At 39.7% G+C, this 25,000-nt stretch overlaps 2 protein-coding genes across 4 annotated transcripts; both read left to right on the forward strand.

The window, feature by feature from the left end:
• Nucleotides 1-272: 272 nt before the first annotated feature.
• On the forward strand, nt 273-2,616 carry LOC129408232 (manganese-dependent ADP-ribose/CDP-alcohol diphosphatase-like). Its single transcript, XM_055151326.1, has 2 exons — nt 273-1,021; nt 1,872-2,616. The coding sequence occupies exons 1-2, from the start codon at nt 829-831 to the stop codon at nt 2,162-2,164; spliced, it is 486 nt and encodes a 161-aa protein (XP_055007301.1). The 5' UTR covers nt 273-828; the 3' UTR covers nt 2,165-2,616.
• A 496-nt stretch (nt 2,617-3,112) lies between these two features.
• On the forward strand, nt 3,113-17,181 carry map2k4b (mitogen-activated protein kinase kinase 4b). Of its 3 annotated transcripts, XM_055151323.1 has the most exons (13): nt 3,113-3,353; nt 5,328-5,363; nt 5,952-5,984; nt 8,943-9,045; nt 9,913-10,087; nt 10,379-10,498; nt 11,189-11,308; nt 11,392-11,443; nt 11,523-11,650; nt 12,813-12,890; nt 14,254-14,402; nt 14,477-14,522; nt 15,706-17,181. In XM_055151323.1, exons 1-13 carry the CDS (start codon nt 3,242-3,244, stop codon nt 15,817-15,819), a joined length of 1,266 nt encoding a protein of 421 aa, XP_055007298.1. In that variant the 5' UTR covers nt 3,113-3,241; the 3' UTR covers nt 15,820-17,181. The 3 variants fall into 3 exon arrangements, with proteins under 3 accessions (XP_055007298.1, XP_055007299.1, XP_055007300.1); XM_055151324.1 differs by lacking the exon at nt 5,952-5,984 and having other exon boundaries at nt 3,114-3,353; XM_055151325.1 differs by lacking the exons at nt 5,328-5,363; nt 5,952-5,984 and having other exon boundaries at nt 3,116-3,353.
• Nucleotides 17,182-25,000: the final 7,819 nt, after the last annotated feature.

The following is a 25,000-nucleotide window of genomic DNA, read 5'->3' on the forward strand; positions in this document are numbered from 1 at the left end:
TAAAAAATCAGACAAGTTTATACAATGGAACTGTTAACGCTCAACTACAGCTCAAGGTGCCAACTTTTGAAAAGAAATAGAGCCCAATTATTTACTTTTTCAAATAAGATATGTATGCCTTAATATGCCTTATTTTTTATGTTTTTTTTTTGTTTTTTTTTGTTTTTGCAAATTGTATTTATTTTATTTTATTTTTCTCTTTTCTTCTTCTAGAGGGGGGAGGAGGGAGGGAAGGGGGAAAAAAAAAAAAAGAAAAAAAGTGAATATATAAATTGTTTGAAGGCCCGGTCTTAGGACACTGTTGATGTGAATTAATTTGTGGCAATAAAAGTTCCAAAAAAAACAAGAGAGCAATTATAACCTGATGATCCACAGATATCATAGATTATAACTAGAGAAAAAACAAACACAATATTTGTTCTTTAAAATGTATTCTTCTTGGCTACTTTTGGAGTGAGTTTGCTTTTGTTTCTTGTTTTGTCAAGTAATCCGTATTTAGACGTTTTGTCTTAAGAAGTCATACTGCAACCTGGGGTTAAAAAAAATAAATACAATTTTTTCTAACAACCATTGCAACTGCATTTAGTTTTGCTGTTTATGTTTTAAGAATAGTATTCTCTTCAAAGTTCACATTTTAACATCTGCACAAACCTGTTCTGAAATGTGATTCTTGTAATAATTTGTCAGTTCAGGTTGCATATACAGGGCCAGCAGTTTTTATGCAGAATAAGACTGGAGATTTTGTTGTTTGTGGAGGAAATTGTGGCGCTTCAATAATTGCAGCCTTTATGATTTGCTCATTGTATCCATCCAACTTTTAATTCAATTATGATTAATTTTGCAGCTTTGATACAATGTGTATGTAAACCTGTCAATGTTTTCTTTTTTCCATTAGCAATGTCAGACCACTTATTGCAGCGATTTGCCAAGTTCAACGGCGGCTTCAGTCAGGAGCAGCTTGACTGGTTAGACTCTATTCTGTCCACTGCAGACGACAAACAGGAAAAGGTCACCATTGTCAGTAAGTACAATTATTTTCCCTGTCTTCATCAAGCTGCTTTCACTTACACTCCTTATTTACTCATAAGTACTCCTAACCTGCTTGCTCATTTTAAACAATACTGTTGCAGTTGACATTAAGCCCCCACAGAGGAATACTTTCCTTTCCCCTGTTTCAAGAAGGAGGTTTAGGCCAAGCTTAGACTTTGTTAACCCCAAAAACAGGCCAACTCAGAGTTTTCTGTTTCACAGAGCGGGTTAATCCAAACCCTGAGTCAGTCACTGTGGTAAGTCTTTGCACATAACCTGGTCCAGAACAGATTTTATTCCTCTAGCCCAGAGTTTAATGCGAGTCTGCTCCTGACGACCTCTGACTGGTCAGTCTCAAATGTATCAGCTGCACATTAGCCGCTTTACAAGAGTTGAATTATTTGGCTTGTATTCATTTATACTGTACTTGACACTTATTTGACTTAATAGTCATCACCTTTTGGAGTGTGTTGGGAAGCCATCAGATTCATGGATCATACTTCAAATTCATGTACAGTTTGATTTATGTAGGACATATTTAATAGGATTCCTCATTCTAAAATAGGGTCAACTGATTTAGAGAAAAATGTGCTCCTCCACATTTCTCTTATATTAAACATTAAGATGGTTTACCTTTGCTTATGATGAATCCTCTTTTCTGGAATGCATTGATAAAGTCTTGTCTTCTGCTAAACTCAATGTTTACAATCCCTGAATGTAAATTTTTGAAAAGTGCAAAAATTGTATCCATCCAGATATGAATTGTTTTACAAAAAAAACCAAAAAACATCACAGACTGCCCATATAAGTGTAATATGGGTATATGCTTCTCTTATGTGTAGGCCACCTGCCAGTGCACCCAGACTCCACAGACCCCGTGTGCTTGGCTTGGAACCACAGTGCCCTCCTGCAGCTGCTCCTTAAACACCCCAGTGTGGTGCTGTTCATGGCGGGACATGACCATGATGGAGGCTACCACCATGACCAGCAGAGTGATGTGCACCACCTCACACTAGAGGGTGTCATAGAGACACCCCCAGACAGTAACGCCTTCGGGACAGTGTCGGTATATCAGGACAGGATGGTGCTCACGGGACATGGGAGGACAGCAAGTCGAATTCTGGACTTTTCATAAAACCAAAGAAGGCAACCTTTAGAGTGTGCACTTTAGTGAAGACTATGAAATGTCAATTTTAGTGATTGTGGAAGTGGTTGTATCAGGGAACTTATCAACTGCTGTTGATTTTTTGCACACATACAGATAATTTTTAAAAGTCTGATTTTACAGACATCATATTTATAAGATATTAAAAAAACGGTCAGTACTGAGATATTTATAGTTTTTAATGAAACTCTACATTCTTGCAGTGTCTTAAAATTCAAAGATAATTTTTGGTGTTTTACTGCTTTTGAATTATTGTATGGAATTAATATTTTACATGTGCTGTTGGATGATCCATTCTATTGTGTGGAAATATTAGCAATATAGGCCCTCAATAAATGTAATTGCAAAAACATGGAATGCATAACTGTGTTAATTGTCTAATCTAGTGAAAGGTTGGTTACAATTTAATTGGGTAATGCTTAAAAAAAAAGTGCAACTGAGAATCAACTGATCCTTTAAAGGTCCTATATTACACAAAACTGACTCTTGTGAGATTTAATAAATATTATAATGGAATTTTGTTTTATTAACACATTTGAGTAATCCTTTATCTTTGTCTCGAAAGCTCAAAGTGCTGTGTTTCACCTTGTGATGTCATTTAGTGATAGTTAATAGCTACTGTTTTACCTTTTGTTCAGTTCATTGGCAGTTCCAGGTCTTAAATGGTCCAAATGGATCTAGTGAAGGTGTATGGAGTTTAAAAGCACAGTGGAAAACCTGTATACAGGTTGTATAGACGACATCATAAGGTGGAACAGTGTTTCCTTTTTGAGAAAAGAACTCCTTAATATGTTAGGGTTTGTGTGTTAAACTTGTGTGAAAGACAGACACTCCGAATATATTTTTGATGAGGAAACAACATTTTAATTTAGATCAGAAAATTGTGGGCCCTTTAATGTCTGCAGGACACGTCTCTGGTGCGTGCTGGTTGCCTCGCTTAGTGGCGCAGTGTCCCGTCTGGAGCGCAGAGGGCGAACTCGACTCTGCAGTCTGCACAGTGCACTGCAGCCTGAGCGCTGCCTGCTGCCGGAGGAATCCACCACAACAATGGCGACTCCCAGTCCGGACAGCAGCTCTACGGGCTCCAACAGCGGCGGCGGCGGCGTGGGCTCCGCGTCGCACCACTTCCAACAGCACAGCCAGAGCAGCAGCATGCAAGGTGGGCCCCGCTGACAATGTCACCGGGCTTTACTCCTCTACACAAACATATACACACGAGAAGAATAACAGCAAGTAGCTTTACCTGGAGCACAAACACTAGAGCCAACAGGGACGTGTTAACCAAGCGCTTCCTCTGCGCCTCTTCAAAGTAAAGTAAAAGTAAAGTAAATTGTTGGTAGCGTCTTGGTGGGTTTCAGATGACATGATCCTTGCCCCCCATGACATAATTGCATTTCAGAATCTCAAAACTACCCATTTTTACTTAAATGGCACATAGAAAATGTGAACCCTCTTCCTATTCTATTATAAATATAAAGTATTATATTTGTCTTTCAAATGTAGTGGAGGCAAAGTAATACTTCTGCACCCCAGGCTACTCTGTGCAGGAAAAGTTGGGAATTCAGTAGTTAAGATCTCATTAAAAAAGGTCACCCATTTCACACGTGCACACCATAGGAACATGGGAAGGACATTAGTTATGGATTGGATTTTACTACGATTTGAATTGATTATAATGTTGTAAAAAGTAAAAAGCTGGCACAAGACTTAGCTTGCAGTCACCTCACATAATGAACAGCTTCTGTTATTAAGTTAAAGCTGCATTACGTCACTTTATGCGTAATAAGTTATATGTGATATAAAAGAGACTTGGAGACGGTGCAGGTGTAATAGTCTTAGCTCTTATTTTGAAGGCGCGTTCAGAGCGCCTGCTTTCTGCTGTGTGTTGTTTACGTGCCTTTACGTACAGCTGGAAAGTGAATGCTATCAGGTTAGCATTAGCGCTAACTCTGCTCTAACTAGGCCTACACTCAACTCTCATCCCTCTGTACCCCAAAGATTATATGTTTGTAACCGTACAGTGAATGCACATATCATAGCAAAGCCTTTAGTAACACGCATTAAGTTTAAATGGCCATGTTTATTCCTCTATCAAGGCTAGCGCTAGCTGCTACCAGGCCTTCTGAAGCTGTAATAATTTCTCATTTAATGTCAAAAACACTACAGCCTTTTAAGACCACTAACCTTGGCTCTGGCTCTGGGATTTGGTGCTAATAGTCACTATTGTAATGACAATAATCGTTCTCTTAATAATATTATTGATTTAGACTATGTAATATTTGACTGCCTATATTTTTACAATGGCAAAACTAGTATTTTGTGTAGACCAGCACGCTGTAAAAAGGGTATCCTTTGGCTACCTCTGCTAATAACCGTCATCATGAATGCTAGAAATGACAAAATACTGCATTTGATTACTTAAGCAAAAGTATTATTAGTAGTATTATTAGTCTATAGCCTATTTTTGGTATATGTAGGCCTACTATGTACAAAATAAAAGCAAGAATAAACCCAAAGCTGGTTAGAACTGCAGATAAAAAGCCAATAGAATAGATTAGCTAATATTTGTGACTGACTTTAATCAGTGACATCCCACTCGCAACTTTTGCATTAGACAACAACCTTTTGTTGTGAGACTGTAACTGCACATCTGCACAAATCAAGTGTCTGGATGAGCATGGCTTTAAATGGGACAGAAGACATAAACTTTTTAGTTGAGCTTTTTTTTTTTTCTTTTTTAAAAGAAATGTAGTAGGAAGTAGTAGATGGTAGCCTATTAGAAATAAAATATATAATATAATAAAAAAAAAAAATCAGAAAAAGTTGGGTCTATAAATGTTGAGAATTCAAGGATTAGGTGGCCATTTCCAGTGAGTCTTAATGCACAATTATGAGACCACATTTCACATGGGTAAGGACATTACATTTTACATCGATATTCACTGGTCAGAACTTTGTTGGCTGGCCTATTACAACACAAGAAAGTAGGAACAAGTCTTTCCTTAAATATATATTGTAGCTATGTATATAGGTTTACCATATGTTCGTCCTGCACTTCTAGACTAATATAGAGTTAGTGTTTGAGGTGTGTGGAAATGTTTCCCAAATCACATGTTTGATCTAAACTTTACAGAAGCCAACAGCTGCTGGAGATGTCAGAATGAAACAGGTATTGTGTCTTCTAGTATTTATGTGCAGGATCTCTATTTATGTGAAGGGTGTTTCATATGGGCTCCTTCAAATATTTCTTATTCCATCATGTTTGGTGTTTCCCTGATTTATTTTCAGACAGCCTACTGCATGAATTATTTCCATATTTGTTTATATCCATAAGCTCCACAGTAGACAGACCCCTTTCAATCAGACCACATCAAGCAAGAGCTCACCTACTCTTGGGATTTTCGTGCAGTAGTATACTATTAGTGACAACTTCAAAATACATTTTCTCAGACTTTGGTTTTAGTTCTGAACTCGGTTGTTTGGTGTAAGCCTACACTCAGGTAGGCATGTAGTCTCTAAAATAAAATAGTTTCTTATCAACGTGATACCATTAGGGCTGGGTGATATGGAAAAAAAGAAAAAATGTGAGATAGAGATGACAGAATAGTATCTCTAATCTCAATTAAAATGTGATTCATTGCACAGCCCTAGCTAGGCTACTAATGAAACAGAAATGATCTAAATAGTATTTTAGAGCAAATCTCTCTGGTCCCATGGCAGTGTCTGATGTTGCAGTAATGTGTTCTGTGTGCTTCAGGGTTTCATATAAGCCTGACAGGAGCGCCTCCAAGTAAGGCTCAGTCCTGCACCCTCCGTCACCCTGCTTTCCAGTTGCTGGGCATTCTCATGGGTGCTCTCATGAGTGCTCTCATGAGTACCTGCTCTGATGCCCCCCTCAGTAGTCTAAGGCTGTTTCCTTTCCCCCTCTGTGTCTCTCTGTCTGGAGTTTGGGCCTGCTCTCTCCTGTGGGATTGGTTAGGGCTGGGAGTGGGTTGGTTAGGGCTGGGAGTGGGTTGGTTAGGGCTGGGTGTGGGTTGGTTAGGGCTGGGTGTGGGTTGGTTAGGGCTGGGTGTGGGTTGGTTAGGGCTGGGTGTGGGTTGGCTGGGCCCAACTGTGGGTTGGTTGGGGCCAGTTGTGGGAGGGGGCAGGTGAAAGGAAGCGTCTGTACACTACTGAAGAGCTGCGTGGTGCTCTGGTCTGGGAGTCTGTCCACTGTCTGTCAGGGGTATGGAGCTCAACAGTTCCACCCACTTCTAAGTCTGCTCTAGTTCTGGAAGTAAATTTCCCATTCATTTTTCCCATAGAGATTTGGAAAAATTCCCATATTAAAAAACACAACGCAGACCAACCAGCTATGTGGTAACTACTGTCTATAATGCTGTTGCTTTCAGTCCAAAAAACACAAAAGTGAAGGTTGCAAATGTAACTATGGTTATGTGTATCCCAGATTACCACTAGATGGTGTTGCTGAATGATTACTAAAAATGATATGTATGTATGTAAAAATGATAAATATGTTGAATTTGACAATGTTTTAATAATGGAATGGAATAATGGAATAATGGAAACAGATTTTAAATAACACTAAAGTCTTGTGGTGTTAAGTTACCACCTACCTGATAAGCCCTGAGCAAGCCTTCAAGCTTTTAATACTTTTTTTTTTTTTAACCTTAAATCTATGGGAAAAGATGAATTTTAAATGTACTTCCAGAACCAAGTGGTGGGCAATCACTGTTGAGCTCATTTCAGAGGGCATGTTAGACCCAGCACTTCCACAATCATGTCAAGATTGTTTGGTCTGTTCACATGGTCAGATAAGCTTTGTTTTTATTTATTTTTTTATGCTAGAAATGTTTGGAGTTCTCAATATCAGCACCTTTAAGTTACACTCGAATGCTGTCACTACAGTCTACTTTGTTCTATATTTTACCCACAAGTCTGAGCATTGGGAACCCCACTATTTCTGGGCACCTTGTTTGTGTTCACACTGTTTTTATGCTTTGTTGAAATGAGAAATGACTGCAGCAGAGTAAAAGACAATTGGCACAAAACAATGTTAAACATGCTCTTTGTAACTTTGCTGATGGAGGCTCTGACACCCACTTGTCTCCATGGAGATGTTGTCACTTTGTCAAGAATGTTACATAGTGTGGCGTTAAACTTTTATTTATCTGGGCAGACAAGCATATCAGATCTGAGAGGCAATACTGCTTAGATCAACTTTCCAACTTGAAAGCAATTACAATTTAATGGAGACAAGTGGGAGGTGGACCCATCCCTGACTACTAAACAACATAATGCAGCTTTAAGTCTAAAGGAATTCACAGAGGTTAGGCACTAAACTGTTCAAAATTTGAATATACCTGTCTATTCTATCATGCCCTTAAAATGTATTACCATCTTTTATTTCTATATGGTTTATTGGCAATTAGCCAAATAGCATTTCAGTGAAGTCAAAGGCTTAGCTCTTATGGGTAATGTTTTTTGTTTTATTGCACTGAACATGTATGATGGACACTTGTACAGAGCACTATGATCAGATTGCCCTGGCTGCTCTAGTGCTCTAGAGGCTGAACAGGAGGCTCATGGAGAACCACTGAAAACACTATGTACACTCAGTTTGGTACCATGATCAGAGAAATGTCTTCCAAAAATTTTCAAAAAGTATAATAATTTCCTAAGAAATGATCAACCTTCTCAAATGAAGCTCAAAGTCTCGACCACTTCAAAGTAAATTTCCCATTCATTTTTCCCATTAAAAAAAAAATATATATAGAAATGTTATAATGCTGTTACCTCCTCAAAAACACATCTGGAGTTGTGTTTAGTTTCATTCACACATGCTTGAGCAATCCTTTATTATTAGTTTAGTTATAGCGACCTTTTACATCTGTTCATTAAGGATTGCCAATTCCAGGGCAGAAATCATCCAAATGATTCTAGTGAACGTGCACTGAGTTTAAAAACACAGAACACAGAACACTTCCTTTATTGCCACGTAACATCACAGGGTAGAACAGTGTTTTCTGTTTGAGAGAAGAACTCAGCCTAAATTGGCAGGGTTTGTGTGTTAAACATGTATGAAACAAAACACAACTCCGGGTATGTTTTTATTTTGTGATGAGGAAACTATATTATAACGTAGATTATTACCCCATTGAAATGTAATAATCTTTAAAGGCATGCAGCTCTGTGCTACCTAATGTGCAATGCTGTTATTTAATATTCAATAAAGGAAATAATATTTCAGCAACTTCAGTGTATAAAGTTTTCAGAAACAGATTAATTACCACATAGCTGATTAGCGCAGAGCATAGACTGCAAAAAGAAGTTGACTAAAGGAGAGTCATCCACAGCATTCGGCTCCACTCAAATGAAGCTCACGAAGTTATAGGATCAGTTAAAGAAGTTATAGGAGCAAATTTGGAGCCGAGTTCCATATTAGGAATAGGAATTTATTTACTTTTACTAAAAACACCAGGATCAGAGCGGGTTAATATATACACAAACATTTTAAGAGTTGTATTTGGAAAACTCCGACTAAGCTTATAGAAAAAATTCATGAGGATTTTATGGTGGCACTGTTGAGCGCTATATTTAATTTGAAGTGCTTTGCTTAGTTGTATTGTAAGGCTTTGATAATAGATGAGGTACTAGCTGCTGCGTGCTGCTCCATGAGTCCTCTGTGACAGTGCTGTGTGGATGTGATGTGCATGCAGAGGACTGGATATGTCTGCTGTTTCTCCAGGCAAACGGAAGGCTCTGAAGCTCAACTTTGCCAACCCCCCAGTGAAGCCCACGTCCAGGCTGCCTCTGCACCCCACAGCCCCTGCCTCCCACAACCCACACATGTGAGTGCTCCCATTCTCTCTCTCTCTCTCTCTCTCTCTCTCACTCTCACTCTCAAGGGACAGCCCGGAATTTTGGACATAAGACCTAATTTCCTAGTTAGCCAGAGTGTTGGAGGCATATGGAAATACAAATACAAGGACTGATTGGAATATTTAAAAAAAATATCTCCACATGTCTCCAACACTAACTAGGAAATGAGGTTCTATGTCCATAATTCTGGACTGGCCCATTAAATCCTCAAAGCGCCTAAAAGTGATCGCTCTGAGCCCACACTAGCTCCGTTCCAGCAGCTCTTGCTCTGATTGGTCCAAACACTCCATGCTGTGCATGTTACAGACGTCACACAGGTGGATGGAGCTCAGCCATATTGAGGAAGTAAATGCGGAAGAGAAAACATTTTTGGGACCCATGCGCCAATGAGGACAGGTCACTGAAGACAATACGACCCCATCTTGGGTTCACCTTGCAGATTTTAATACAGTTCTGTGGTCTTGTAGGATTTCAGCAGATTTCATGTTCTCCCAGGAGGCAGGGCTAGTTGTATCAATCAGGTATGAGTGGATGTCTGGCTACTGAAGTTTGAGCAGCAATGCTTTCTGCACTCAGGCTGCTGTCTGTATGTAACATGTGTTGACAGAAGCCAGGGCTTTGGTGTAACAGTGCAACTCTAATTCTGTAATGACAGAAAAACAACTTTGGGTCAGGTCAGTCTGCCTAAATGTGAGTAAGTGCCACACATAAATGAATCAAAATATAATATATATATATATATATATATATATATATATATATATATATATATATATATACACACACACTACTCCTCCCCCTGCTCCATGCTGCCCCCTTGTGTACCCTGTGTGCAGAGAGCGGTTGCGCACACACAGTTTGGAATCATCTGGAAAGCTGAAGATCTCCCCAGAGCAGCACTGTGACTTCACTGCAGAGGACCTGAGGGACTTGGGAGAGATCGGTCGAGGGGCGTACGGCTCTGTCAACAAGATGGTGCACAAGCCCACGGGACAGATCATGGCTGTCAAGGTACACACAAGCTAGTATCATTAAATATACTTAAGAGAGTCTAGTCCTGGCTGAATCCAAAATCCAAAACATCAGATTATAGCATAAAGAACGTGTCCATCATGTCCAATGTTTTGTAATTAAAATTAAAACAGAATTACATTTGTAGTCAAAAGTCATTCAATAAAAAAATATATTTGATTTGTACATCGTATCTCGTATCTGGGGACACAGATAGGTCAAGTTAATGGTACTGTATTTAACATCAAAATCTCACATACTGTTCCTTAAACTGTATATACCTGTGTATAGAGGATTCGCTCGACAGTGGATGAGAAGGAGCAAAAGCAGCTGCTTATGGACCTAGACGTGGTGATGAGGAGCAGCGACTGCCCCTACATCGTGCAGTTCTATGGCGCCCTCTTCAGGGAGGTATAGGAACACCACTCATACTGGCATACACATTTAATAATATGATTTTAGACGGGCGTGTATGTTCATTGCTTGTTGTATGCATGTTCATAAGCAGCATAGGTTGTGTTCACAACGTGAATGCTGCATTTAGCTTTCCATGATCAATAAAATTTGAATTTATTCATGGAAATCCCCTTGAGATGCAGCATCTAATTTTCAAGGGGGACCAAGAACACACAATATACAGTTTACTCTCTGCAAGCTTTTATGGCCTCATTTAGGTGTTTGAACAAAAAAAGGTGAGAGTGACCAAAACAGTTGGCTAATTCTAACTAGGTCGTGACTGTAATATTATTTCAGAGGGACTGCTTTAACTGCACAAATCAGCTCACCTGTTGTAGTTCCAACTAAGTCTGTTCTTTATGGTCAGATTGTGTTAAAGCAAAGCACAGATAAAACTAACTTGAGTAACAGAGTTTCATACAGAGTGCCTCAGGTTTGCATCACAACCCCAGGGACTGAGGTGTTGATGACATCATCTGAAACGCATCAATAGGGCCACCCCTTCATTTGAGACTTCAACATTTCTAAAATCTAGAGTGTAAACACAGCTTATGAGTGTGTCCTCACATGTTTTTAAGCAGAAAAGAGTAGTGTGTGTCCATGTGTAGGTTTTCAAGTGTAAACTGGCCTCTATCCTCTCCTTAGGGTGACTGCTGGATTTGTATGGAACTTATGGCTACCTCATTAGACAAATTCTACAAATATGTATATTGTTCATTAGACGATGTCATTCCAGAGGAAATATTAGGCAGAATAACATTAGCGGTGAGTAAATGATCAATTACATATGTCATATGTATGTATTGTAGAACATGTTAGACTGACATGTTGAGGTTTATTCTTTGCAGACGGTTAAAGCACTGAACCACTTAAAAGAAAACTTGAAAATAATCCACAGAGGTGGGTGCTTGTACTGATAGCTGATGGGCATGTAGTTTCTCTTATAGTAAAGTGGTATTGTGTTGTCTTGTACGCACAGACATCAAGCCTTCTAACATTCTGATGGATCGCCGGGGGAACATTAAACTGTGCGACTTTGGCATCAGTGGTCAGCTGGTGGACTCCATCGCCAAGACCAGAGATGCAGGCTGCAGGCCCTACATGGCGGTGAGCACTGTCTAGATAACTAGGGAGAGAACTGATGTATAAGTGTCATTTAAGTATGTCCAGTAGCATTAACATTTTCACTGAAATATCAAGAATCACTTGCATTTCAGAACATGTTTGTAGACATCTTAACTAAAGATGTAGAAAAAAAAAAAAAATTTTAATTACCACAAATTATAATTTTTTATTGCACAAAATTGATTTTTAGGAGCTTAAAGCCATGTTATAATGATGCCTCCTCCTCAAAAACATCTCTAATTAATTAATCATTGCATTTATATAGCACATTTCAAGATACCCAAAGTGCTTTACAGTTCATTATTCATTCACTCCACACTTGGTGATGGTAAGCTACTACTGTAGCCACAGCTGCCCTGGGGCAGCTGATGAAAGCGAGACTGCCAATCTGCGCCATCGCCCCCTGCGACCACCACCAACACTCACGCACACAACACTTTCATACTAGGCAATGTGGGTGAAGTGTCTTGCCTAAGGACACAACAACAGTTTTTGGCACTGGCGCCTCACTGTGGCACCTGATTTTCCCAGTGGTCTCCCATTCAAGTACTAACCAGGCCCGGCCCTGCTGAGCTTCTGAGATCTGACGGGATCAGATTTGGCAAGCCGGTATTGCCATCTCTAGAGTTGTGTTTTGTTACATTCACACATGTCTGAGTAGCCCTTTATTATTAGTCCACCTTGTGATGTCATGTAGTGATAGTTTTCAAGTTAACAGCTTTTTTACCTAGACACAGGCAATTCCAGGCCTGAAATTGTCCAAATGATTCTAGTGAAGGTGTATGAATTTTAAAAACACTTCCTGAATTACCACATGACATCACACGGTGAAACAGACTAGTTTGAGAGAAGAACTTAGCCTATATATTCAGACATTGCGTTAAACATGTGTGAATGAAACAAAACACATCTGTGGGTATGTTTTTGATGAGGAAACAGCATTATAACAGAGATCAGAAAATAGGCCCTTTTAACAAATTAGTTCATCACTCCCTCAATGGTTTTAGTCTGTCAGATTAGAGGAAAACTTTCTTGCAGAGATATGACAATACTAAATAAAAACTGTGAGAGGAAAACTACAGGTACATGTCTGTAAACAGTGAATATAAAGTATTCTCACCTGGTTTTGTCTCGTGTGGTTCAGCCGGAGAGGATAGACCCCAGTGCTTCCAGACAGGGTTATGACGTGCGCTCAGACGTGTGGAGCCTAGGCATCACTCTGGTGAGAACACTTCCACACTCCTCCTTATGAGCCCTGTGATATGTGGATAGAATTATGAAAAATCATTTTGTTAATATGATTATTTTCTGTTCATATCTGCCCCAGAAAGCCTAAATAAAAGTTTGAACATTTATTTATACAAAACTGTTAAATAACGACTACATAACACATCTGGATCAGTTCTGTCATATTTTATTTTTGTTTTAAGTAAATCAATTCTGTTTTCAGACTCAGGTATTGGCAGCTCCTTAAAGCCATAGTACTGGAATTGAAAAGCTGTATTGGCATTACTAGTTGGAACAGCATTCCTCCATCATGAGCTCTTAAGCCTCATTTATGCTCTATGTTCTAGATACGGATATGCGTGGAGGCCTCTGTGTCCTCTGCATTGTTCTGTCTGTAATCTGATTTGTCTCCTCAGAATATGTGAATATTAGAAATGGAGCATTTCATGACCTAACCACTGGGGGCAGTAGTGAACACAGCTAAACTTTTTTACAAAGTGAATGGAACTGGCTGCAAAACAAATAAATGCTTCTCTCACCTAATTTTCTTGGTTCTGTTCCACCAGGTGCAATGTAAAAACTGTGGTGGGCACCTCCTTGTTTTTGTTTATTAGTTGCTCTATTTCATCCTTTTGGTCAATGCTCAAACTGACTTTTAAAAAGAATGTAATAATGCAGCCTTGACAAGTATAAACGCAGTAACTGTTACTACTCTTGGAACACACGGATTTGTTTACGTGTGAAAGTGGAGCATAAATGAGCCTTCAGAGTTGTAAATGATGAAAAAGCATGTTTGAGTAATCCTGCATTTCCTGCATTTGAGGCTTGAGTTTGAATATGTCCCCTATTCCGTTCATGGAGCTGTAATTTGAATTCTTTGAAAAAGTCTGATTCCTGGTCATGTTAAAAAAAAAACTTTCTATAGTGTAGGACTGTGCAATTAAAAAAGAAGCATTGCTATTCTGATTATATTTGCAATACATAGTCCAGGAGCTTTCACATTTGAGAACAGGCTGAAATATAATCTGATAATTTAATACAAGAACCTCATCAGTTGTTTGTGGAGGTTTAAACTACAAGTACAATGTTGTTCTTTGCAGAGGGAAATCCATTATCTAAATAAATGGAGCCTTTGCGATTTGATAATTATACCAGCTCAAATTGCAATTTCGATTTGATTGCAGTATATTGTACAGCCCTATAGTGAAAGCACTATTATGAACTGAGGCAGTTTAAAGTAAGTTTAAGTTTAAAGTTTAAAGTAAAGTGTGAATGCGCATACCTGTGTGCATACCTTTTATACTACTAAGATACAAGGTAAATCATTCCATGTTTTTTTTTTTTTTTCCGGTCCTCAGTATGAGTTAGCCACGGGGCGCTTTCCCTACCCCAAATGGAACAGTGTGTTTGACCAGCTCACACAGGTGGTGAAGGGAGAGCCTCCACAGCTCAATAACTCTGAGGACAGACAGTTCTCCCCCAAGTTCATCAACTTTGTCAATCTATGGTGAGACACAGCAGAACACATGTGCTGTCCTAACCTAACTGTAATCTAATTACTACATGTTTACACTCCTGCAGCCTTACGAAGGACGAATCCAAAAGGCCAAAGTACAAGGAGCTTTTGGTAAGTGAATTCAAGTGAATTAATTTATGTGTAAAATACAATACATAATTGTAGTTAAAATACTCAGTTATAGTTAGAGCACAGTAAACCACATTGATTGTGGCCTTTAAAATATTATGCACTGATAATCCTTATGCTATAGTGACCTCTAGCTGTGAATGATTCGTACAGCACTTCTGGAGTCCTTCAAATTAAGTGCAGTGCAAATTTTTGTATAACCATTATTCTATAAACACTTAAGGAGTTTTTAACTAATGCGAGGGCATGTAAAGATACTATATGTAGTCTGTACATTTTGTGGTGTGGGTTGGATAAATATAGTAGGATAATGGACCTACACATTATTATCACATGACATAGTTATGGAATTGGATATTCCTTCTGGAAATACCAGTTAGATACAGGGATTGGCGGCTTTCAGATTCCAGAATGCAATGATAGCATTTTCCTTATTGATTACATGTTTTTAGTCTTTTGTTATTTATATATTTATTGTAAATATTCAAGAGGAAAAAAAACTGCTTATGTAAAGGTGCAACTTTTCTTGAGGGGGTCATTACCTGCTTGGGTCATGGGAATGTTTTTATTTTATATTTTTATTATCCATCTTATATTATGTTAATTACATGTGTCTTAATAGCCAAAAATACTTTGAGAAACATGCAGTTCTGCTGTGAGCGAGGTTCTGCTCCACAGCTCTGACCTGTAATTTGTCCATTAAGACTTTGTCTTGACCAAAGCAAAGCAACTACAGATTACTCTGCTATCTACTGATTGTAGCTCTGGTTTCTAACCCAGTCCCACTGAGGGCCATTTGAAGCAGAGGGTCAGTGTCTCAGTGTGCCATTCAGATAGATGTATTTTACAGACAGAACCACCAAACCTAAAAGCTTAGAACAAAAGTCATACATTATGATGTTATTGACGTTATAGCGACAGTTGCAGCAAAACGTACTACCTATGATCATGTGGGCCAATTCAGCAGGAAGCCAGAGGGCAAAAAAAAATTAGTCTGAGGGCTGCATTTGGCATTATGGTACATTAACAATAGTATTTGGGTTTGGACTGAATTATTGTATCAGTGGCATACTTTTTTTTTTTCCCCATCTACATATATTTAGTAGAATAAAACATGATGAGGTGTAAACTTGTAGTACTAAAAGCTCTCATTTGTTTTGTGCAGAAACACTCATTCATCCTGATGTACGAGGAGCGCCCTGTGGACGTGGCTGGATACGTGTGCCGCATATTGGACCAGATCCCCTCCTCCCCCCTCTCCCCCATGTATGTGGACTGACACCCCATGCACTCCCCTCTTCCCATGTATGTGGACTGACCCCTTCTCCCGCTCTCCCCCATGTACACGGTCTGACCATAGAGTGTATAAAGAATTTGGACTAAGCGTTCAGCTCCACTTTAATTAAGATCACGATGCCAGCAGTTACAGCTGCAAATGGATTGGAGCCAGGCCAAAATTGCAAAATAAAAACACCATCATCATATAGAGTGGGTTAATATGAATATTGTAAGACCAAAATGACGAGGCCCACAACATGCCAGTGTAAGTCAATGGAGCCAGAGTCAGAAGGAGCCGGAAAAGCCACATGTGAACTTCCTTTCTGGAATTTCCATTTATATATACAGTCTATGGGAGTGACCCCTCCTCCCCCTCTCCCCATATACGTGGACTGACCCCTTCTCCCCCTCTCCCCCATGAATGTGGACTGACCCCTCTCCCCCTCTCGCCCAGGTATGTGTACTGACCATAGCTGTTTATAGAAGTGGACTGAGGTAGTATGACGTCACCCAATGTATTTGGCTCCAGACAAATGAACCTCGTTGAGACTAGGCTGGCATTGTCCATTTATATATACAGTCTATGGGACTGACCCATCCTCCCCCTCTCTCCCCCATGTACTTGGACTCTCCCCCCCCTCCTCTCTCTCCTGTCTCTCCTGTCTCCCCCCATCACTTGACATGTTCCAAAGAGCAGCAGAACTCTGATCGCCCAGTGCAATTCTACCCTAGACATTTGAAGCTTCATGTGGAATCACTTTAGCATTCATCCATGAGAGAAAAAAACAAAACACATTTTAAAAAACCTTGAAAACATGGTCTTAGTGAAAATGCATTGTTTGAATTCACAATATCAACTCTCACCGTACGCAGATCTACCAAATAGGAGCAGAGAAGAGTGCTTTTGTGGCCTGTGAATATGATGTACGCCCTCTATTGGACAGTGGCTTTACTTTGTTTGGAATATGCAATCTGTGTCTATGGTCATTGATAGGAGTGTGTGTGTGCGTGTGTGACTGCACAGCCAGGGCACCCTCAGCTTTACCTGTGGAGATATCACCTCTTTACAAGCATAAAGAGTGTACAGTATATCTATGATAAACAAGTCTGTGTATTTCACCCAGTTCTCAATTTTAATGGCAAGAGTGGACGATTGCAGTAGGAACGGCATCTGGTGTAAGAATTGTTGTATGTTTCAGAGGTGGGTAGTTCTCAGTTACACTGAGTAAATTTGTTTGGGTGTTCATACTTATGCTCCTACTTGAGTAATATAGGTACAGTGTAACCAGTGAGGGGAAGAATCGTGTTGAAAATGTATTTAGTTCCAGAATATGGAATATGTGCATTAAACTGTATTTTGTAATGCAGTGTCCCCTGCTGGAGACTGTGGATCACTGCATTTAATATTGAATCTAATATTGTGACGTCACAGGATACTATGCTGCCATCAGCCCCCCCTCATCAGACTTTCCACGCCTCACATGACATGTTGCAACCAGAGGACCATATTATGAAAAGTATAATAATGTAGTGACTTAGGAAAGACTCTTTATGTTTGTTGCACTGACTGTATTAATTTATCACTGACTAGATAGGGAGGAATCTCACATACACTCACCACAAGAGTAATGTTTTCTGGTTTTTTTATTTTATTTTAGGAGAGTAACAGTATTCCACCAAAGCAAAAGAAAAAATTTAATTCTGTCAACTGGACACATTTTTTGGAGTTGTTATGACCAAGCTCGTTGGGGTGAGGGAAGTAACAAAAACAAAACCAAGATGAAAAATGGAATAAATTAAATAATGTTTAATTAACAGGAATGTAAAGAGTAAATTAACAAAAGACTAAAAATATACAAAAAATAACCTAACCTAAGAAACAGAACAACAGAATAAACAGAGTTTTGTGCCACAAAAGGGGTCACGCAGGCTTACAAAAAAACGAGTGGTAAAATTAAGGGACACACACGAAACCAAAACAGAAGTTCCCCACGTTTGTAGGCTTATGTGGTTTAAACCACATAAGCCCACAAACAGAATCGAGTGACCAAATCAAAAAAGGCACAAAACAGAACTAAACTAAACTACACACACAAACACGAAACCAAAATGGCATACTGGCCACCAAAACCAGCAGCACCAAACAGGTTCTGGTAATCTCCTTAAATAGGGGGCGGTGGCTGCAGGTGAGGTGGGCATAGACTTGCCCCACCAATCACAAACGAGGGCTCCCACAGCAGGAATCCAGGTGTGTCAGCAGAATAATTTAGAACACACAGAACAAATGACAATCTAAGGCCTGGGGCCGTAACAAGAGTGAAGATATTTCATCCAAATTCTGGTCAGACACTGGTGGACACTGCCTTATATCTGCCTAAAGGGAGGAGCACTACACTGACAGTACACTGAAACTAGCACACCTATTTGTTTACAGTTTTTGTTAGCTCAATAGACCCATTGAACTGCACTAAGTGTGAACTGTGTCTGAGCCATATTTTCAGGTGCCTGATGGGTGCTCTCACACCTAGTAGTATACTGGCTCCCTATTGTTTTCTTTTTTTAATTTAGGTCTGTGGATGGAGTTATAAATAGGAGATCAATGATGCCTAAGCCCCTGTTTCCTTTCCCTGTTCCACTAAATCAAATGGTGACTGTACCTGAACACATTTACAGAAAGTTAGTATTCAGATTTGTATTTTTGGTATTTAGTTAATTCCCAACAGCGAATGTAAAAATACTTTAATCTGAGTAAAGGTTTTGGTTTGGTTTTGTTGTGAGCAGTGTGTCTGTCCTTTTAAAATACCAGATTTTGCATTATTTAATGCACACTAACTTCAAATTATAAGTCAGATGTTATGTCCAGACAGTTACTCTTAACTCAAAACTTTGTGCTATTTCTAGGACAATTACTTTGTACTTCTACTTGACTAGTAGCAGTACTCTCACTTGACAAATTTTTTTGGCTATTCTACCCACCTCTGATGTGTTCAAATGCTGGGAAACATAAACCAAAGCATAAACAATATACAATTAACATTAATCTTCACTCTGTAAGTTATATAGTCTAAAGTGAAATAGTGTTTGCAGTGACCCAGGTCTGAGGATGCTCTGGCTCTCTGTCTGGTCTTGGTTTTTTGGCCCTGGTCCATTCTATGTAAATGTGTAAATAGGCCATAGAAGGTTCTGGGGTCAGCAGGCTCCTGTAACGCCCGCTTCCTCCACAGAAGGGCGCCACCCGTTCTCCTGAGCCCGCTCACTGTACAGACTAGTCCACAACGCCAACAGCAGGAGCAGATGGTAACTGCACCCACAAACACTGAAGAGAGGGCACCAGTATCTATAGTATTCATTGATACAATTAAGTTAGACTAAAACAGAAAATATCATACAGTTTTGAAAATCTTAAGGGCACAAGTGACAATTTGGGGAATCGTGTATTCCAAAATTAGATTTAAAAAATTTGATCTTATAATATTAGCCTTAAAGCCTCATGTAAAAAATAGACAGATTCACTAAAATGTGTTTTTATCTTTCTATTTGCCTGTTTTAGAAAAACACATCTTTACTGTGCTTTTTTACTGTGAGTGGGCTTGCATCTCCACAAACCTGACTACTTCTGCTTGTTTCCATGAAAATGCTCTTTTGCTACATTCTTTCACAGTCCATGGAGAATATTCCAAAGCATGGTTTTAACTTTCTGTTTTTCTATTTTTAATTTTAAAAAGCCAAATTGTACATGTACAAAAAATGATAAATTATTTCCTGCCATAAAATGATCTGAATGTCACTTCTGCCCTTTGGATGTAGCAGTTGAATGTATCTTGTACGTTTCTTATGACCAAAACTACACACTTATTGACTCATGTGGTGTTTACAGTAGAATCCTGTGCTCTGAATTACAAGTACATGGATGTGACTTATAGAGCAGTCTATATCTCATTAGTGTAAGGGTAATACACAACCCCATATCTGACCCCATACTCCTGTCTGTCTCTGTGCTTGTGTGTGTGTGTTTGTGTGTGTGTTTGCGTGTGTGTTTGCGTGTGTGTTTGCGTGTGTGTTTGCGTGTGTGAGTGTGTGAGCTGGCGGTGGACCTGAGTCTCCCGGTACATGTTGTAAAAATGCCATTAGAATGTTCATATTAGAATATAAGATAATACTATGGGTGATGATGATAAATATAATATTGTATCTTTATGGAGGGTGACAATAAAGTTCCCATGGAAAAAGAAAACTGTCTGGCTTTCTTTTGTTCACAGAAAGCTACAGTTTATCTTGTATAGTTCTAGAAGGGTCAGGGAGTACTTTTGTACTTTTTGAACCTCGGATCCAGGAGGAGCAGTGTGGTTTTCATCCTGGCTGTGGAACACTGGATCTCTACACGTGTCTGATGTTGTCCTGATGGCTTCATGAAACCAGAACCTGCAGCACTTTGCAACTGAGTGTGAAGCGGCTAGGATAAAGATCAGGTGAAGATCAGATGAAGATCAGCTCTTCCAAATCTGAGGCCGTAGTTCTCGACCAGAAAAAGGTGTCTTGCCCTCTCCAAGTGGGTGGAGAGTCCATGCCTTAAGTGGAGGAGTTCAAGTATGTCGGGGTCTTGTTTTCAAGTGAGGGGAGGATGGAGTGTGAGATTGACAGGCAGATCGGTGCAGCGTCTGCAGTGATGAGGTCACTGTATCAGACCGTTGTGGTGAAGAGGGAGCTGAGCCGAAAGGCAAAGCTTTACTGTCAGTCTGTGTTCCTATATATATATATATATATATATATATATATATATATATATATATATATATATATATATATATATATAAATAAATTGTAGCATATCCCTCTGAATGAAGACTTGACACTTGAACTGGCGATTTTTAGATTTAATGTCAATAAATCCTTCAAATCTGCCATAAGAGCTTTGTGCCTCTTCAGAGGGAAAGCTAAACAAAAAACTTAGAAAAATACCAAAAATGATATGTGTACATTTGCTCCGCAATGTTTCTCTCCTCTCGTTGTCAAGGCAACCAGACAAACATAAACCTTTCAAAATAAAAGCGCCAAACACAAATGCGCAAGTCAATGGTCAACAACAGAAAATGGTACAACACAAAAAACAATCATAAAAAGTCCCAAGAGATTTCAACAAGACAAATTATACCACAGGTTATTTACACTCCCACCAAAATTATGAGTGTTTACATAAAAAACAACAGCAAATAATTTTCTCAAATAGAAATAACCTTTTGTAACAATTAACTTAAGAACTTTCTAACAATAACACTAGCTTTTGTACCGGATGCTCTACAACTGAAGGCTTACAACAACGTTCACCCTTTTTGTTCAGTCTCTTATCTCCAAGGAAGATTTTCACTCTTCTTATGAGTCCATCCTTGCTGATGACTGTTTCTAAGACTCTTGCAAGTTTCCACTCACCTCTGGGCAAGAGCTTATCAATGTCCAACACAACATCACCTACTTGTAGATTTCTCTTTGGTGAGTGCCATTTCTGCCTTGCAATGATGTTGTGGACATATTCCCGTCTCCATCTACTCCAGAACTGCTCTGCCAGAAACTGCACACGGCGCCATGTCTTTTTCCCATAGAGGTCCTCCTTTAGAAATCTACCAGGTGGGGGCAGTGCTGCGTTGGATTTCATGTGGAGCAGGTGATTGGGGGTAAGTGGTTCCAAGCTGTCAGGATTGTAGAGGTTATCTACAGTCAGTGGTCTGCTATTGACAATGGCCATGGCTTCATAAAATAGAGTCCTTAATGAAGCATCATTGAGTCTAGCGTGAGCAAGTGATAGAGTGGTGTTCAGTACACTTTTTACAGTCTTTATTTGGCGTTCCCAAACTCCTCCTGCATGACTGAAGTGTGGTGCATTTAACACAAAGTCACACTGATTTTGGGACAGATATGCACTTAGTCTGTCTGTGTCTAATTCTTTTAAGGCTGCTTTAAACTCATTTTGAGCACCCACAAAATTTGTTCCCTGGTCACAGCAGACTTCATGGCGGACTGCACTTCTTATAGCAATGAAACATCTTAAAGCATTAATAAACATGTCAGTGGACAAATCCTCTAAAAGTTCTATGTGAATAGCACGGGAACAAAAGCATGTAAATAAAAGTGCATATCTTTTTTGCTGTCTCCTTCCCTCTGTAGTGATAAATGGGCCAAAGCAGTCCATGCCGGAGTATGTGAATGGTGGTGAGGGTTCTAAGCATTCAGTAGGTAGGTCACTCATTCTCTGACCTTCTGGAGCTCTGCGAAGTCTGCGGCAGATCACACATTGACGGATGAAAGAAGCAACAGTTCTGCTCATCCCAGGGACCCAGTAACTACTAGATCTGATTTCATTTATGGTAAAACCTTTTCCTTGGTGTTTTACTTTGTCATGACAATGAGATATGATGAGTTTGGTTACATAATGTTCCTTTGGGATTACAATAGGGTGTTTAAAAGAGTCATTTATTGGTGAATGTTTAAGTCTCCCTCCCACCTTAAGGAGGCCATCCGTGTCTAGGAAAACATCTAAATGACGTAGTTTGTGGTGGTGTGGTAGCTGGTATCCATTGTTCAACAGTTTTATTTCCTTTCCATAAGTTTGGCTCTGCACATCACGAATGATCACATGTTCTGCACTTTCTTGTTCACCCACTGTAGCAGGTTTGTTTGATTTTATCTTTCTAGCCCTTCGGATGAGACGTGCTACAGCTTTGACAGCTGTAGACCATGACGAGAACTTAGATAAACATCCAGCAAGACTAATAGTTTCTGTGACTTTTGTTAACAATATCTGTGTCCTTTTAACTTCTGGATCTCCTATGGACAGATCCAGCTGAACACCTTTTGGGGTGGGTAAATCTCCCAGAGAAAGGCGGGGCCTGTGAACCAATCAGATGAAATTAACTCATTTACAGTTTTACCTCGAGATGCACTGTCGGCTGGATTGTCATTTGAAGGCACATAGAACCATCATTCAGGGTTTGTGGAAACGACGTGCATCATTATTTATGTAGCCCAGAACTACCTTTGAATCGGTCCAAAAATATTCTTTGACTGAAGGACAACATAATTCCTCTCATAACATGTTACTGATCATGACTGAAACTACAGCTGCTGTCAGCTCAAGTCTGGGTATTGTTGTCAGTTTAGTAGGAGAAACACGGGCCTTTGCTATTACTAGAGAGCAGTGGATCTCACCTTTACAGTTAATGGCTCTCAGGTAGGTGCATTGTCCATAACCACTTGTGCTCGCATCAGTCTCTCCAAAACTAGAAGGTAGATAACAGCGGGCTATGTTTAGCTTTTCAAGATTTGAGGAGTCCTTTTGCCAACTCTCCCACCTTGGCTTTAGCAAATCTGATAGGGGATCATCCCAACCAATACCATAGTGGCACATTTCCTGCAGGATTCTCTTTCCGTTCAGGACATAAGGTGCTAAGAATCCAAGCGGGTCTTAGATTGAAGCAACAGTTGATAGAATGCCTCTGCGTGTTGCTGACTGGTTCTTTAATGTATTATCAAATCTGAAGCAGTCCTTATTAATGTTCCACTCAATGCCTAATGCTCTTTCCTGTGGCAAGTCTTTAAATGTCAAGTCCTTTGTATTTATGTCTATAGCACATTCTGAAGCAGCGATGGTTTGCAGAACTGTAGGACTGGTAGAAATGAATTTGTGTAGACGGATATTACCTTTACTGCAGATCTCTCTGGCCTCTTGTGCGAGTTGTATAGCTCCTTCCACAGTGTTTGTGCTTGAGACTCCATCATCCACATAAAAGTCTTTCTCCATGAACTGTGATCCAGCAGGATGTGAGTGGCAGTGTTCCTTGGCCAGATACTTTAGTCCATAATTTGCACAGCCTGGAGATGATACTGCACCAAAAAGATGTACCTTCATTCTGTATGTCTGAGGCTGTCTGCTTGTATCACCATTTGTCCACCAGAGGAAACGAAGATAATCTCTGTCATTTTCTTGAACATGAAACTGGTGAAACATCTTCTCTATGTCACACATTAGAGCAATAGGATGTTGCCGAAATCGTATCAGAATGCCAGTGAGGTTATTCATTAGGTCTGGCCCTTGCAGAAGATGATCATTGAGACTTGTTCCATTATGTTTATCAGAACAATCAATATGACACGTAGTTTGGTGGGTTTTCTGGGGTGGTAAATCCCATGGTGAGGAATATACCATTGTTCACCTTGTGTTCCTTCATTGTGTACCTTTTCGACATCTCCTCTTTCAATGATGTCATTCATGTATTTTATGTAGTCTCTTTTGTACTTTTCATCCTTGCTGAACCTTTGTTTTAAATGTTCGAGTCGGATTTCAGCTATCTTTCTGTTGTCAGGTAAGTGTGGACGTTGTTTGAATGGTAAAGGCATCTCACAGTGTCCTTGTTCATTTTTCCTTATTCCTTCCTTGAGTTTGTCTAGAAATGTGAGATCCTCTTGTGAAACAGTTTTGTCGCTTGTTTTAGTGTCCTTAAAATCTGACTCTAGAACATTTATCACATCAATAGGAGTTACAGGAGGCAGTTCTTTTGCAGTAACTCTGTGGCAAAGGCTTGTTTTAGTTTCGTTGAAGCTTGATGTGGAACCGCCGACAATACTCCACCCTAGATCTGTACAGATTGCGTATGGCTCGTCATCCTTTCCTAATAGAACCTGTTTTGGAGCTAAGGTCCTGGGGCAGTTAAATCCAATGAGGAGTCCGACGTCACAGCTGAGGAGAGGTGGTACTTTATCAACGATCTCTTTGAGGTGAGGCCATTGTTTTGCAGTTTCATTTGTAGGTATATTGTCCTAACCCTAATGGAATGTAGTCCTTTGTGTATGAGGGCGGAAGGTCGATGTGGATATCTGAGTTATACCCTCTCTCACGCAGTCCAGATACTCTATGACTTTTGACCACTGTGTGTGTTCCAAGCATTGTGGTTAGTTTCAGTTTAATTGGATCAGTGTTTGCTTGTAGCTGGTTGCTTATTTCCTCACTGATAAAGGTGTTGTCACTTCGAGTGTCTAATAATGCATACACTAGCTCTTCTTTTGATGGACTGTGGATTGTAGATACCCATACTGGAACAATCATGGATGTTGTACTTGACTGACCCACCTTGGTGACGTTTAAAGCCGTGGCTGCCATGGTGTCATTTGTAGTGGCACTGGTTGGAGTTGAG

The sequence above is a fragment of the Boleophthalmus pectinirostris genome, unplaced genomic scaffold, assembly GCF_026225935.1.
Source record: "Boleophthalmus pectinirostris isolate CB_2022bp ecotype Guang Dong unplaced genomic scaffold, ASM2622593v1 HiC_scaffold_1581, whole genome shotgun sequence".
Taxonomy (NCBI): domain Eukaryota; kingdom Metazoa; phylum Chordata; class Actinopteri; order Gobiiformes; family Gobiidae; genus Boleophthalmus; species Boleophthalmus pectinirostris.

What these genes read in the sequence shown, in the direction of transcription:
- map2k4b (XM_055151323.1), top strand. Translation starts at nt 3,242, where the DNA reads ATGGCGACTCCCAGTCCGGACAGCAGCTCTACGGGCTCCAACAGCGGC. An exon ending in CTTGAAAATAATCCACAGAG is followed by an intron (nt 11,444 to 11,522) that starts GTGGGTGCTTGT and finishes TTGTACGCACAG; the next exon opens with ACATCAAGCCTTCTAACATT. An exon ending in ATCAACTTTGTCAATCTATG is followed by an intron (nt 14,403 to 14,476) that starts GTGAGACACAGC and finishes ACACTCCTGCAG; the next exon opens with CCTTACGAAGGACGAATCCA.
- LOC129408232 (XM_055151326.1), top strand. Translation starts at nt 829, where the DNA reads ATGATTAATTTTGCAGCTTTGATACAATGTGTATGTAAACCTGTCAAT. An exon ending in GGAAAAGGTCACCATTGTCA is followed by an intron (nt 1,022 to 1,871) that starts GTAAGTACAATT and finishes TCTTATGTGTAG; the next exon opens with GCCACCTGCCAGTGCACCCA.